At 39.5% G+C, this 17,838-nt stretch overlaps 1 protein-coding gene across 4 annotated transcripts in view; it reads left to right on the plus strand.

Moving 5' to 3' along the window:
* The window catches only part of arnt2 (aryl-hydrocarbon receptor nuclear translocator 2), a 399,781-nt gene that overhangs the window by 166,501 nt on the left and 215,442 nt on the right, over nt 1–17,838 (plus strand). For all 4 annotated transcript variants that reach the window (XM_060941110.1, XM_060941111.1, XM_060941112.1 and 1 more), the window contains one exon: nt 6,085–6,170. In XM_060941110.1, the coding sequence (XP_060797093.1) occupies nt 6,085–6,170 (86 nt within the window). The remainder of the gene's footprint in view (nt 1–6,084; nt 6,171–17,838) is intronic.

The following is a 17,838-nucleotide window of genomic DNA, read 5'->3' on the forward strand; positions in this document are numbered from 1 at the left end:
TTAGTAAACACACATCTAAAGCTCCATGAGTTTTTGTGCTAGAAACATTCAAGTAACACTACTAGAAACCTTGAATCTTCTAGTTTTCAAATATATATACTGTATATCTTTAAAACAAACTTTATCTTTAGCACTTTGTAAAGAGAATAAAAACAAATCTTACGAATTTCAGTACTTTAGCCAGCAACAGCCTCTTAACGACATACCCATCAGCTATTCACATGTTAATATAGATGAAAGTCTTCCGGATTTACCCGGAAATCCGGATATTTGACAAAACTCATGAAAATCTCCGGTTTCCCGAATGGAGAAATTTATTTTTCGGATTTTTCGCGTTCCTAGACGCAGCGTAATACTTCGCATCGTCCTTGCATGGGCGCAGTCCTTAAATAGCCCGAACATAGTTCATTGATTAAAGACAAGTGTTCTTTGTTAACGGCGCGCGTGCTGGAGCTCGTTAGGCATGCGTGCCCAAGGCGTGCCTTCAGGTGCACGAGCTAAGGCGTGCAGGACTGACACCGTTCTGCACAAGCGCAACACAATCGCACTAGAAAGCGTGTTCAAGCTGCCAGTGGAGCTGCAGTCTTTTTAGTTGCGAATTATGAGTATTAATTCGCCATGTCAAAACAAGCAAAACTTTCCTCCTTCTTTCGACGTGAAGAGAGGTAAGCAATTTATTATATATTCCACGAGTATATTCTAAATATATTCTAAATATATTCCATCAAAGTTGCATTTTGTGGCTTCGAAGCTAAGTTTTAGTGCCGTTTCTAAAACACGACATCAAGAAAACCTGGAAGAAACAGCAATAATGGAAGAGCCGGTTTCTAAGCTGCCTAAAACTAGCAATGGTAATTTATTTTTTGTTACATAATGTACTCAGGCTGCCAGTCAGTGTGTGACACACACACACACACACCCTGAAAAATTGTAGCTACGCCCCTGATTTACATGAGAAATTTGGTCTTCATTGGCGTGTTTAAATTTACAGACAATACGAACTAATGTAAACAATTGGCTTCAACTGGCATAAATATGAATTGGAAATGTTTAGTTCACTTTAGCTTACGCAAACGCACAACTCTACTAAAAGACTAATAAACGAGGCTCAATGTCCCCAACATTGAAACCTGAAAGCTTTAAAAACTCTAACAGACCTTTACTTTTTAACAGTACTGTTTTGGGATTTTGCTGAGTTTACCTTCAACTGTCTGATTTTTTTTTTTTCCCACAAAGTAATGAACTGTGTAGCAGGAAAATCACCGCGTTTTCTAAATGCACTCCTGAAAATTACTCATTAACTAGGGGAATTACATTTGATATTTTTGACATGTTAATCATTAATGTACATGAAAGAAAAAGGCTTAAAAGTTCTAACTTGTTTTAGTGAAAATAAGTACTAGAATGCACTAGAATGCAGGGTTTTGCGTGCTATGTTATTAAAGTTTTTTCAGGGGACCCCCCCCATATCTTAGTTTGACTTTCAAAAGTTCAGGATTTTTTTTCTTTGCTCCACTTTCATCTCTATGTTAAGCGCATGGAACATCAGTGTCGTCATTCGCTCATTGTATAGCAAGGGGAGGTGAGAACACGCCCCATTTCACTGGTATAAACAAGTGCACATGTTCACTCGTTTTCATACCAACTGAGAAACTTTTTGAGGAATGGCCAATGCAAGGAAGATGTCTCACTAGCGGTTGTTGTCATGCTTTTTCATTTAGCGTATAGGGAGAACTACGTTACATTACATTTAGCAGATGCTTTTATCCAAAGCGACTTACAACTGAGAAAAACAATCAAGCTACAGTAAAGCAGGAAATCATAGAGTAAGAAGAAGAGAGTGCATGTTAGGTGGTTAGTGGGTTGTTAGGATAGGAGGAGCTGTTTGAAGAGAAAGAACTAGTTGATCGAAACGTGCTGTGTTATTTTCGTCAAGTTTTGAAAACATATTTTTCTGTTGCCAAACTATGTTTCACTGTGTAGTAATCCCCGATGTGGGTGGAGCACAGAAGCACGGCAGGCGAGAGTTCGTGTTCACACACACGCACTTTATTGAGCTTTTCAGCTTTCTTTCTTTCTTTCACTCACTCATTCATTCATTCACTCACTCACTCACGCACGCACACGTGTTGTGGTCGGGGAGCGAATTCCTCTTCTCTCCTCTCCTCCTCCCTTTATACTCCATCCCTGCAACAAACACACACACACACACAAATTGACATCAGGTGTAATGACCTAGCCACTTACCTTCCCTGACCCCGCCCTCCATTCACAGACTGCTGCTTGGCCACACCCCCGCTGCCACACACTGATTTACTGATGACTGATTTACAGTAATTAGTTACCTAATGGCCCTTTTCCACTACCCTTTTTCAGCTCACTTCAGCTCGCTTCAGCTCACTTCAGCCTGACACGGCTCGCGTTTCGACTACCAAAAACCAGCACGACTCAGCTCGCTTCAGCCCTGCTTAGCCCCTAAAACTCGCACCGTTTTGGAGTAGGGCTGAAGCGAGCCATAGCGAGCCGAGTGAGGTTGGGGGCGTGAGCAGACACTCCCCTGTGCACTGATTGGTGAGGAGGAGTGTCCTCACATGCCCACACACGCCCCGCGAGCGCGCTGGGATCTGTAAACACCGCAAACCCGGAAGGAGAAGAATTACAAGAATTTCTGAAGCCTTATGCGCCTCGCCTCATCTATACGCTCTTGCCAGTATCTGTCCGCGTTGTCGGTGACAACAAGCCACAGAACCAAGACCAGCAACACTAACGACTCCATGTCCTCCATGTTTATTGTTTACTATTCGGGTCGTGAGACTACCGCTTAAAAGATCACTGATGTCACTGTTTGCGCTGCTTAACGACATCACGTGACGTCCACCCACTTTCGCTAACTCCACCCAATGTGTCCACCCACTTCCAGCCAGCACGGTTCAGCGCGGTTGTAGTCGAAATGCAACTCCAACAGCCCCGCTCAGCTCGACTCAGCACGGCACGGCTCAGCCCGACTCAGCCGCGTTTGTAGTGGAAAAGCGGCATAAGTCGGGGTGGCACGGTGGTGTAGTGGTTAGCGCTGTCGCCTCACAGCAAGAAGGCCCGGGTTCGAGCCCCATGGCCGGCGAGGACCTTTCTGTGCGGAGTTTGCATGTTCTCCCCGTGTCCGCGTGGGTTTCCTCCGGGTGCTCCGGTTTCCCCCACAGTCCAAAGACATGCAGGTTAGGTTAACTGGTGACTCTAAATTGACCGTAGGTGTGAATGTGAGTGTGAATGGTTGTCTGTGTCTATGTGTCAGCCCTGTGATGACCTGGTGACTTGTCCAGGGTGTACCCCGCCTTTCGCCCGTAGTCAGCTGGGATAGGCTCCAGCTTGCCTGCGACCCTGTAGAACAGGATAAAGCGGCTAGAGATAATGAGATGAGTTACCTAAGTCAACATGCCCTGTATAGTCATAGTTTATCTTCATTGCTAACTTTAGATTTATTATAGTCCGTGCATAAGTCTATGCATAAGATTATGAAATGTAGCTTTGGCTTTTAGGGCTTCTTTTCTTTGCAGTAACTTTGCAAGCAGAGAGGTGTGGGGGCAGGGAGGTATAGGGGCCAGGGTCTTTGTCTTTGACAAATGGACTATTGACAGTGACGGGGGGGATTACAGGTGAATTACACCTACCTCATCAATATTTATTTGAAAGGGCAACTGGCTTTGGAGAAAACATAGGTAGTCTGAAGTTTCTACAATTAGTGTTGAAACTACAGAACATTTCCGAATGCTGTTTTTACTTTTTTGTAGCCAACACCTATGTTTACAAGGTTCAGACTTCAAAAGTCTTGTGCAGATATATTTATAGTGTGGTTTTTTTTTTACAAGGTTTGAAGACTCTGAATATAGTTTTTTGTAAGGTTGTGTTTGCACTTAATTTAAATAAAAACAAATTTCATTACCTTCACTTTACTTATATTATTATTGCTGAGGGTGTCCAGAATACAGTGGGGCAAAAAAGTATTTAGTCAGCCACCAATTGTGCAAGTTCTCCCACTTAAAAAGATGAGAGAGGCCCGTAATTTTCATCATAGGTATACTTCAACTGTGAGAGACAGAATGGGGGGAAAGAATCCAGGAAATCACACTGTAGGATTTTTAATGAATTAATTGGTAAATTCCTCGGTAAAATAAGTATTTGGTCACCTACAAACAAGCAAGATTTCTGGCTCTCACAGACCTGTAACAACTTCTTTAAGAGGCTCCTCTGTCCTCCACTCGTTACCTGTATTAATGGCACCTGTTTGAACTCGTTATCAGTATAAAAGACACCTGTCCACAACCTCAAACAGTCACACTCCAAACTCCACTATGGCCAAGACCAAAGAGCTGTCAAAGGACACCAGAAACAAAATTATAGACCTGCACCAGGCTGGGAAGACTGAATCTGCAATAGGTAAGCAGCTTGGTGTGAAGAAATCAACTGTGGGAGCAATTATTAGAAAATGGAAGACATACAAGACCACTGATAATCTCCCTCGATCTGGGGCTCCACGCAAGATCTCACCCCGTGGGGTCAAAATGATCATAAGAACGGTGAGCAAAAATCCCAGAACCACACGGGGGGACCTAGTAAATGACCTGCAGAGAGCTGGGACCAAAGTAACAAAGGCTACCATCAGTAACACACTACGCCACCAGAGACTCAAATCCTGCAGTGCCAGACGTGTCCCCCTGCTTAAGCCAGTACATGTCCAGGCCCGTCTGAAGTTTGCTAGAGAGCATTTGGATGATCCAGAAGAGGATTGGGAGAATGTCATATGGTCAGATGAAACCAAAATAGAACTTTTTGGTAAAAACTCAACTTGTCGTGTTTGGAGGAGAAAGAATGCTGAGTTGCATCCAAAGAACACCATACCTACTGTGAAGCATGGGGGTGGAAACATCATGCTTTGGGGCTGTTTTTCTGCAAAGGGACCAGGACGACTGATCCGTGTAAAGGAAAGAATGAATGGGGCCATGTATCGTGAGATTTTGAGCGAAAACCTCCTTCCATCAGCAAGGGCATTGAAGATGAAACGTGGCTGGGTCTTTCAGCATGACAATGATCCCAAACACACCACCCGGGCAACGGAGGAGTGGCTTCGTAAGAAGCATTTCAAGGTCCTGGAGTGGCCTAGCCAGTCTCCAGATCTCAACCCCATAGAAAATCTTTGGAGGGAGTTGAAAGTCCGTGTTGCCCAGCGACAGCCCCAAAACATCACTGCTCTAGAGGAGATCTGCATGGAGGAATGGGCCAAAATACCAGCAGCAGTGTGTGAAAACCTTGTGAAGACTTACAGAAAACGTTTGACCTCTGTCATTGCCAACAAAGGGTATATAACAAAGTATTGAGATGAACTTTTGTTATTGACCAAATGCTTATTTTCCACCATAATTTACAAATAAATTCTTTAAAAATCAGACAATGTGATTTTCTGGATTTTTTTTCCTCATTTTGTCTCTCATAGTTGAGGTATACCTCTGATGAAAATTACAGGCCTCTCTCATCTTTTTAAGTGGGAGAACTTGCACAATTGATAACTGACTAAATACTTTTTTGCCCCACTGTATAACCATGTGTGTCACTTTTGCATGGATGTTTTTAGTTCGATGAAATACTTAAAAATGCCAAGGTTTATCAGACTGCCACAGAGTGTCTGACACGCCCAGGACCTCAGAGTGTTATACAGGGTGAGAAAGGAGCTGTGGTGCTTTGTCCTTATGTTATTTTGCCCCAGCAGATCACATACATTTCCTTAAGACCTCAGGGAACTGTGTCAGCTTGTCGAAAAAGGGTATAATATGTCACCTTTAAATAATAGGTTTATACCGGAATACTCTTTGAAGTGCATTTTTAATCATTTCAGTCATTATCTTGTACATTCTCTCAGAAGTAAGGCGATACAACCAAGACGGACAGGAAGTTTTGGAAGCGATAGCCTCTGAAGCTGCCTGCTACATACACTTGCTTTTCAACTGCATTATGGGAAAGAGTAATCCTTTTATAATGTGTATGGTGTCTCACAGTGCTGTAATACGCGTTTCTGTATGTGTGTGTCTCCTTTAGGAATGGACTCGGGCCATCAAAGGAAGGCGAGGCTCAGTATTCAGTGGTGCACTGCACTGGCTATATCAAGGCTTGGCCCCCTGCAGGTATTTACACAGAAGCAATCCTGTGTGTGTGTGTGTGTGTGTGTGTGTGTGTGTGTGTGTGTGTGTGTGTGTGTGTGTAATGTTCCACACGAGTGTGTGTATATACAGTACTGCGCAAAAGTCTAAGGCACTCTAATTTTTTTTCATACAAACTTTTTTATAGATTTCTATTTTATGACTTCTACATTATCGAGTCAGTACAAAAACATTTTAGAGTCCAAACGTTCGTTTTCCAGCACAAAATTAAATGTTACAGGAAAAAAAAGTTTGCATCTGAGCAGCATATTACATAAGAGAGCACTTTTCGGATTAAAAAAGAAAACATAATGAAGGCTGCTGGGTTTTACTGCAAAATGAAGAAGCGAGTGTGACAGTCAAAGTGTCCAGAAGAACTGCGGCTGGTTCTGTAGGATGCTCAGTAAAACCTACAGCTCATTTCCTTATAAAGCTGCACTCATTGTACCTGAGATTCCTTTTTTTTTTTTTTAAAGCAAAGTATGCATGCGCACACTTTATTCAGTCTGGTGATATCATAAATGTGTGAGGCATTCAGCTCGAATACTGATGTTTCCAATAGCTCCAGATTGTATGGGGGATGCGAGGGTATACCGGTTTTAAAAATATCCCATTTTCCCATGGAAGACTCGGGATTCTTTCGTGTCAAACCAGTAAACTTGGGGTCAGTGCAAAAAACACACACACATGAGGAGGTAGTTTATGTAGAAATCAGGATTGCCAGATTGTATTTACTGCTTTCAATGTAGTCACGATTTAAAAAATCACGAACTGTGCCATTATATCTAAACTACGTTATATCTACCCTTACAAGGTTATTTGTTTCCAGAACAACTGAAATAAAATTATCCCAGTCTGGCAATCAGTTTTTTTTTTTAATGAATATAGTGTTGAACTCTACTTTAACCTTCAGAAAAGGAAAAAAAAAATCACTATCTAATAAAAGATGTCCTGAGTAAACTTTCATGTTTACTTGAACCCACCATCTGCCTTCAAATATTCAAAATGGATTTATTTTTCATTTTGTAAGCATGTCTGTATTATTGCATTGTTGTGGAGTCCCTTCTCTTCCCATTTAACTCGTATCAGGTTTTCACAGACACTGCCCACTCATCATGATTATTATTATTATTATTATTTATAAGCATTCCCCCTCCACCAGCTCTTTAATATTAATTCCTTCACAGTGTTGTGGAATTCTCAAATCTCAGACAGTGTCGATTAATTTTCTATATCAGTGGCTCTAACAGTAGTGCCAGCTGAAAAATCACAGCTTTATATTCATGCACATTTTCAAATACGCTATTGTTCCTATAGTAACAGCAAATTCACAGTGGTTTGTCAACCAGAAACTTCATATAAACCTGATGATAAATACATAAGCCTAATTAAAAAACAAAACACATACACAAATCTGATGATAACCACATAATGCTACATACCTATACTAAGCACATAATCCTAATACTAAACACACAATCCTGATAAACCTAAACACACGAGACCAATAATAATCACATGAACCTCATAATAAAAGCACATAAGCTTAATAATAAACACATGAGCCTAATGAAGACATTAAACTAATAAACGCACAAACCGTAAAAATTAACACTAAAAGAGAACTAATAGTAATCACATAAGCCTAATAAAAACCACAAACACGTAATAATAGCTTAATAAAAAGCACACGAGCCCTATGGTAAACACACATGCCATAAAATAGACATGCGAGGCCAATAAAAAACACACATGCCATAAAATAGGCACGCGAGGCCATAAAATAGGCACGCAAGCCTATAAAAAACACATGCACCATAAAATAGACACATGAGCCCAATAATAGACACTCACGCCATAAAATAAACGCGTGAACCCTATAATAGAGACGCAAGCCCTATAATAGACACGTGAGCCCAATAATAAACACACGAACCATAAAATAGACACACGAGCCCTATAATAGACGTGAGCCCAATAATAAACACAAACATAATATTAATAGCTTAATAATAAACACACAAGCCCAATAATAAACACATAAACATAATAGTTTAACAATAAACACAGAAGACAGACAGGTGAGCCCTATAATAGACACGTGAGCCTTATAATAGACACATAAATGCAATACTAACAATAGCTTAATAATAAATACACGAGCCCAATAATAAACACAGAAGGCATAGACACGCGAGCTTTATAATAGACACACGAGCCCTAAAATAGACACACATAAACATAACAGTAGCTTAATAATAAACACACGAGCCAAATAATAAACACAGAAGACATAGACACGCGAGCCCTAAAATAGAGACGCGAGCCCTATAACAGACACATAAACGTAATAATAACAATAGCTTAATTATAAACACATGAGCCCAATAATAAACACAGCAGACATAGACACACGAGCCCTAAAATACAGACGCGAGCCCTATAATAGACACATAAACATAATAATAACAATAGCTTAATAATAAACACACGAGCCCAATAATAAACACAGAAGACATAGACAGGTGAGCCCTATAATAGACATGCGAGCCTTATAATAGACACATAAATGCAATACTAACAATAGCTTAATAATAAATACACGAGCCCAATAATAAACACAGAAGACATAGACACGCGAGCCCTAAAATAGAGACGCGAGCCCTATAATAGACACATAAACATAATAATAACAATAGCTTAATAATAAACACACGAGCCCAATAATAAACACAGAAGACATAGACACGTGAGCCCTAAAATAGACACGCGAGCCCTATAATAGAAACATAAACGTAATAATAACAATAGCTTAATAATAAACACACAAGCCCAATAATAAACACAGAAGACATAGACACGCGAGCCCTAAAATAGAGACGCGAGCCCTATAACAGACACATAAACGTAATAATAACAATAGCTTAATTATAAACACATGAGCCCAATAATAAACACAGCAGACATAGACACACGAGCCCTAAAATACAGACGCGAGCCCTATAATAGACACATAAACATAATAATAACAATAGCTTAATAATAAACACACGAGCCCAATAATAAACACAGAAGACATAGACAGGTGAGCCCTATAATAGACATGCGAGCCTTATAATAGACACATAAATGCAATACTAACAATAGCTTAATAATAAATACACGAGCCCAATAATAAACACAGAAGACATAGACACGCGAGCCCTAAAATAGAGACGCGAGCCCTATAATAGACACATAAACATAATAATAACAATAGCTTAATAATAAACACACGAGCCCAATAATAAACACAGAAGACATAGACAGGTGAGCCCTAAAATAGAGACGCGAGCCCTATAATAGAAACATAAACGTAATAATAACAATAGCTTAATAATAAACACACGAGCCCAATAATAAACACAGAAGACATAGACACGCGAGCCCTAAAATAGAGACGCGAGCCCTATAATAGACACATAAACATAATAATAACAATAGCTTAATAATAAACACACGAGCCCAATAATAAACACAGAAGACATAGACACGTGAGCCCTAAAATAGACACGCGAGCCCTATAATAGAAACATAAACGTAATAATAACAATAGCTTAATAATAAACACACAAGCCCAATAATAAACACAGAAGACATAGACATGCAAGCCCTATAATAGACACGCGAGCCCTATAATAGACACATAAATGTAATAATAATAGCTTAATAATAAACACACGAGCCCAATAATAAACACACGAGCCCAATAATAAACACAGAAGACAGACATAGACACACAAGCCCTATAATAGACACGAGCCCTATAATAGACACATAAATGTAATAATAATAGCTTAATAATAAACACACGAGCCCAATAATAAACACACGAGCCCAATAATAAACACAGAAGACAGACATAGACACACAAGCCCTATAATAGACACGAGCCCTATAATAGACACATAAATGTAATAATAATAGCTTAATAATAAACACACGAGCCCAATAATAAACACACGAGCCCAATAATAAACACACGAGCCCAATAATAAACACAGAAGACAGACATAGACACACAAGCCCTATAATAGACACGAGCCCTATAATAGACACATAAATGTGATAATAACAATAGCTTAATAATACACACGAGCCCTATAATAGACACACAAATGTGATAATAACAATAGCTTAATAATAGACACACGAGCCCTATAATAGACACATAAATGTGATAATAACAATAGCTTAATAATACACACGAGCCCTATAATAGACACACAAATGTGATAATAACAATAGCTTAATAATAGACACACGAGCCCTATAATAGACACATAAATGTGATAATAACAATAGCTTAATAATACACACGAGCCCTATAATAGACACACAAACGTGATAATAACAATAGCTTAATAATACACACGAGCCCTATAATAGACACACAAACGTGATAATAACAATAGCTTAATAATACACACGAGCCCTATAATAGACACACAAATGTGATAATAACAATAGCTTAATAATAGACACACGAGCCCTATAATAGACACACAAATGTGATAATAACAATAGCTTAATAATACACACGAGCCCTATAATAGACACACAAATGTGATAATAACAATAGCTTAATAATAGACACACGAGCCCTATAATAGACACATAAATGTGATAATAACAATAGCTTAATAATAGACACACGAGCCCTAATAGACACATAAACATGATAATCACAATAGCTTAATAATAGACACACGAGCCCTATAATAGACACACAAACGTGATAATAACATTAGCTTAATAATAGACACACGAGCCCTATAATAGACACATAAACATGATAATAACAATAGCTTAATAATAGACACACGAGCCCTATAATAGACACACAAACGTGATAAAAATAGCTTAATAATAGACACACGAGCCCTATAATAGACACACAAACGTGATAATAACAATAGCTTAATAATAGACACACGAGCTCTACAATAGACACACAAATGTGATAATAACAATAGCTTAATAATAGACACACGAGCTCTATAATAGACACACAAACGTGATAATAACAATAGCTTAATAATAGACACACGAGCCCTATAATAGACACACAAACATGATAATAACAATAGCTTAATAATAGACACACGAGCCCTAATAGACACACAAACATGATAATAACAATAGCTTAATAATAGACACACGAGCCCTAATAGACACACAAACATGATAATAACAATAGCTTAATAATAGACACACGAGCCCTAATAGACACATAAACATGATAATAACAATAGCTTAATAATAGACACACGAGCCCTATAATAGACACACAAACATGATAATAACAATAGCTTAATAATAGACACACGAGCCCTAATAGACACATAAACATGACGATAACAATAGCTTAATAATAGACACACGAGCCCTAATAGACACATAAACATGACGATAACAATAGCTTAATAATAGACACACGAGCCCTATAATAGACACACAAACCTAATAGCTTAATAATAAACACTTGAGCCTAATAATAAACACATAAACCTAATAATAATTGTTTAATAATAAACACACGATCCCAATAATAAACACAGAAGACACAGACAAGCAAGCCATATAATAGACACATAAACGTAATAATAACAATAGCTTAATAATAAATATATGAGCCCAAGAAATAAACACAGGAGCCCAGAAAATAAACATGTAAACCTCAATAACAAAAACACATAAACCTAATAAAAAGCAATGAGCCTAAAAATGGTTAAAATGTGGTGTTATTTAACGAAATAAACTATAGTCTTTGATGTTCTGTTAAGAGATGCTTATTGAACAGGTTTTGGAAGGATTCTGTAGTGTCTGTGCTTTTTAGCAGTGACTCATTTGTTATTAGAAACTAATAAAAAATCTGATGTTCTTTTCTTAGAGTAATAAAAAAAAGTCAATTTTGGAAAATTGCTGTGGTATAAGAGGAATAAAACACTTTGGGGAATGTCAGCTTCAGGCTGCTGACAGTAACTGTGCTTATTGTAGGCCGCATCACCAACACCCTGTCATCGTTTATTATTTTCCTGTTAAAGTACTCCCTTTCTCAAATATAAAACTACATCAGTTCCCAAGTCGGGGCGGCACGGTGGTGTAGTGGTTAGCGCTGTCGCCTCACAGCAAGAAGGTCCTGGGTTCGAGCCCCGGGGCCGGCGAGGGCCTTTCTGTGCGGAGTTTGCATGTTCTCCCCGTGTCCGCGTGGGTTTCCTCCGGGTGCTCCGGTTTCCCCCACAGTCCAAAGACATGCAGGTTAGGTTAACTGGTGACTCTAAATTGACCGTAGGTGTGAGTGTGAATGGTTGTCTGTGTCTATGTGTCGGCCCTGTGTTGACCTGGCGACTTGTCCAGGGTGTACCCCGCCTTTCGCCCGTAGTCAGCTGGGATAGTCTCCAGCTTGCCTGCGACCCTGTAGAAGGATAAAGCGGCTTGAGATAATGAGATGAGATGAGATGTTCTCACCTACTTGTAAAAAAAACCCCAAATACACTACCGTTCAAAAGTTTGGGGTCACTTTGAAATGTCCTTATTTTTGAAAGAAAAGCACTGTTCTTTTCAATGAAGATCACTTTAAACTAATCAGAAATCCACTCTATACATTGCTAATGTGGTAAATGACTATTCTAGCTGCAAATGTCTGGTTTTTGGTGCAATATCTCCATAGGTGTATAGAGGCCCATTTCCAGCAACTCTCACTCCAGTGTTCTAATGGTACAATGTGTTCGCTCATTGCCTCAGAAGGCTAATGGATGATTAGAAAACCCTTGTACAATCATGTTAGCACAGCTGAAAACAGTTGAGCTCTTTAGAGAAGCTATAAAACTGACCTTCCTTTGAGCAGATTGAGGCTACATCCACACGACAACGGCAACGAGATTTTATTAAAAAAATATCGCGTCCACATGCAGGGTTTTTTCTAGAAAAATTTAGTATGAGGGCGCTCACCATGGCGAGGGAGCGAAGCGGGGGGGGGAGATGGTGCCGGTTGTCCCCCCCCCGTGCAAAGCCTTTGAAAAATGCTCCAATGGGACATTCTGAGGCTATCTGAGAGGGAAATTGTAACAAATTGTCTGTCAACATTGAAAAAGAAAGAAGTAATCTTCTTCTGCCCCGGACAGTCTTTGGCTTTCTTCCGCTTCGTGCCACGGGATGACATCTTTAAATGCCCAAGTGTCAACAAAAACAACTCGCGAACTACTTCTGTCAAAAGCTCCCACGCCGCTGGGTGAAAGGTCATTCAGTCTCGAGAAATCTCGCTCTACAAGTCAGCTGACCTTGTATGTAACCCATGTCAAATCTCGCGAGAGCAGCCGCGACAAGTAAACAACATGGCGCCTCAGTCTGGAAAACGCCAATTCGGATTGTTTTTACACTGTCTGGCGGTGTATCTACTATGATTGGAATATTTTTGGAGCAATTATAACGTATTTGATGATCAGACACATTGTCACGTAGTGTTGCTGGGATGTTTTCACGGAGTCGGTAAGGGGGCGCACGCCGAGAGTAAGAGGGCGCAGCGCCCCTGTTCCCCCGTTTAGACGAAAGCCTGACATGGGCAACGCATCAGTAAAATATCAGGTACATATGACAACGCAACGCTTGCTGAAAACGATGCAATACACATGCCACACCTCTAGGGGCACTGTAAGACGGTCCCATCGGAGACACCAGAACAATAGAAGAAGTAGACGCATGCGCATAAACCCCTTCTTCTACCTGGTGCGAAGCACTCACAGGAACAAGCACACAACAACAACAAGAAGATGGCTGCGACTACGCGAGGAAATCGTGCCTTCTGTGTGTACAAATTAGTTTTATTAGTGTGCATAGTTTTATATAACTTAATTTTCTTATTGTGTGTGAACATTTTGAAAAGCATTTTTATATAATTTATATAACTTTTTATATTGTGTGTGAACATTTTGAAAAGCAGTCTTATCCAATAAAAAAAAGAAATTCAAGAAATGGTTCAGTTACTTGTTTATTTAAAAGAAAAGCTGTATACAAAAGTGAATGCAATGCAGTGGTTCATACAAAACAGCGAGAGTGCTGCTTGTTCTAGTCATGTGGTTGTGACGTCATCGTAAACAAATCCGTTCTATTCATCCAGACGACTTCGCAACGGCGCCGTTGCCAGATTTTTCCACTCTGGAACTCGTTCTCAAAAAATATCATTGCGGGGCACCCAAAACGCCAGTGCCGTGTGGACGCCAGGCCGAAACGATAAACAATTTTATCAGATTCACCTGAATCCGTTGCCGTGTGGACAGGGCCTGAGTTTCTGGAGCATCACATTTGTGGGGTCGATTAAATGCTCAAAATGGCCAGAAAAATGTCTTGACTATATTTTCTATTCATTTTACAACTTATGGTGGTAAATAAAAGTGTGACTTTTCATGGAAAACACGAAATTGTCTGGGTGACCCCAAACTTTTGAACGGTAGTGTAAATAAATAAAAAACTTCCACCAAAGCACACGGAAAGCACTCTTTCCATAGTGTAGCTGAGTCAGTAGACATGCAAGTGATCTCACATGTCTGATATAGCAAAGGAATTTGGTGTTAAACTTTCTTTCCGTAACTGAAACCTTTGGATGACTTCTATATCCCAGAATTCACTGAGACATCCGAGGTCCCCTCTGGCCTGTGATTGTCACCAGCATTGCAGCAGGTGTTGAGAGTGAATTGAGCAACATCATAAAATCCACTTCATAGCTTTGTGTTTCTTCTGGTGACACATAAACTCCTTATTTGCACATGTTTGTGTGTTTCGTTTGATTAATTCCACGTTTTTTTTTTTTTCCTGTTTATGAGCAAATCTTAAAATAGCACATTCCTTCAGCGCACCGTCATGTCTGCAGGGAATAAACGTTTTTGTTTCTCAAATGGTTCTGAATGTTATTTTCACCCAAAAAAACCAAAACAAGTTTATTTCTTAATGGCAGGAGGCAGCTGTGTTTTGTAGCTTTATTGAGTGCAAACATTTACCTCCAGAGGCAGTTCAGACATCAGGGTTTTATAATCTACACTCCCCGTGTAATGTAATTTGGAAAGTAAGTAATGATCGGAATGATTACTAAAGCACAAATAAGAAATTTCCTGCCCATCGCAATGTTCAGTACAAGTTATTAAGCAATTGAGACGGTCCACAACAGACGGCAGAGTCTCACAGCCTTACATCTGTAGCAGAGTAGAAATAAAGGCCAGTTTGGTGTCGCCTTTCCAATTATGATCTTGTTGGTTTCCAATCTGTTGGTGAATATCACTGGAACTACCACTTTTCACAGTTGTTTATATAAATCAGCCTTTCTTTCTATTTTTTTTGTCTCGTCCATTATGCGAAATGTGTTCCAAGTGATGCGTGTCCAACTGCAATTTCTACTTTCCACTTTTGTAACATATTGTTCTGATTAGTTTTTTCGAACTCCAGGCGTTTCTTCTGCAATGGCTTTCCTAACTCAATACTTAATCTCTTCAACTTCCATTTCAGTAGACAGATTTAAAGTCTTCCTTGAGTAGTACACATGATGTTCATTCAACTTTGTTCAAAATCAGAACTTTTAGAAACTGCTGTGATGAGTACAAATACTGAGGAGCTCAAACCCTGCCAGGATACACAATCACAATGACTACTGAGGTATTCATGGTAGAAATATAGTATAGGTTGAATATTTAACAGTTATTCCACAAAATCGAATCGTACATGAGCTGATAGCCGACGAGGCACGGAGCACGGAGTTGGCTATAAGCCATGTGCGATGAGATTGAATGGAATAACTGTTTTATTCTATCCACATTCACTGGAGTTTGAGAAACTGAGTTTTTATTTTTTGCAAATTCGAAAAATAAAAACTTTTATACAAAACATCCGGCAAAGTAATTTCCGCTTAGAATGTAAACAAACCGGCGAAATGACAGTAGCAATTTGTGAAAAATGCGAGAATAATAATTCTTGGAAAATAAAAAAAGATACGTTCTTACTATCAAATATCTTTATTGCATATTTTGTTGCTTTTTTGTATTTTTGGGGTTTTGTTTTCGAGTAGAATTTTTATTTAATCCTCGGTTGGTTCAGCAACACGCGCCATCATTTTGTTTTTCTCTACCCACAGTATATGAGCTGATATCCTAGTAGTGGAGTAGCCAATCAGAGCTCGCGATTGCTCATATCCAGTGAATGTGGATAGAGTATTCCTATTTATACCAAAGCACTGTTGATTAAAGTTCTATAACAGCATGGCTCTGACAGGCTGCAAGGCAAATCACAGGCTTGTATTATTGTTCTTATATATATATTTTTCCTTTTCCTACACTAGGAACTTACACAGGGACTAGTATGGAAAATGCGCCAATAAATGGATATGAATAAATGTGCATCATTATTGATATGGTGACATTTTCTATGTTTAACATTTTTGGAAGGAGTCTTCAATGTCAGTAGCAGTTTCTTTAAGGTTGAGGTTCCCCCCCCTTTTTTTTTTGTATTAACTTGAGAGAGAAAAAAGGCTGGTAAGAGAACGAATGTTTTGTAGCTGTTCGAGCAGAGCTCCATATTAAAGAGAATATAGTAATGCATCAGCCTGATTTTTAATGACCATATGACGTCCGTATGTCCGAATAACGTACGTGTACCACCACAGAGAACCCGATCGTAAGTAACCACCGGACAACGAAATTTATATCTTTATTTACATAAGATAGATGGGTTTTTATCCAGTTTTTATTTTGAAAAAATACCGTGGGACTATTTACTAACACTGTAGCAGCCCCTTGGCATTAAGAACAACAGCACAGAGTCTCTGACGGGTGCAGATGTGTTTTTATTCTTCTTGAATGTGAGTATAGCATCAAACACCATACACCGTGAAAATGAAAGAAAACAAAAATATTTAATGTAACATCGTTGTAAACAAATACACAATTTTGCAGAGTAATGTTTACAGACTATGCTCTGAACATTACACACCTCGCTCCTCTCAACCAAGGGTGCAAACCTCTACAAGTTAGCCAAGCGTGCACCATTAACCTCTGCACTCAGTCTTGTGCTAAACCACAGTTCAACCAATGCACTGAGCCCAAACAGAGCACACACAGTAAACAGCACACACACACGTTACATTGTGCATGAATGATGTACCAGGATGACAGAGAGCAGAGCTTTATCACATACCATGCTAAACCTCTGACGGAGGCACATGGTGAATATAAACACAGCAACAAGTGTTTGTAGCATAATAAATACAGCTTCCTGGGCTGACAGCTCCGCCCACAACATGAATAATGAGTGACAGCTCTGGCTGCCACTTACAAACACATTTTACACTCATCAGGAGCTCCGCTTTTAGGCAGTGCGCGCGCATATATTAGTGCTGTCAAAGTTAACGCGATCTCAATTTAACGCGATTAAAAAAAATAGTGCCGTTAACGCAAATTCTAATTTGGCCCTGCAAGTCACCCGTAGTTCCTGTTGAGGCTTGTCGCGCGCTGCTTCAATAAGAGTACATGTGAGTGATGGAGAAAGGCATAGACATATAAACATCCTCGTCGCCATATTGGATGGGGCAAAGTGGAGATTCTTCAACCGTCTCTGGTATAGCGTCTAGACA

Source organism: Neoarius graeffei, chromosome 15 (genome assembly GCF_027579695.1).
Source record: "Neoarius graeffei isolate fNeoGra1 chromosome 15, fNeoGra1.pri, whole genome shotgun sequence".
NCBI lineage: Eukaryota > Metazoa > Chordata > Actinopteri > Siluriformes > Ariidae > Neoarius > Neoarius graeffei.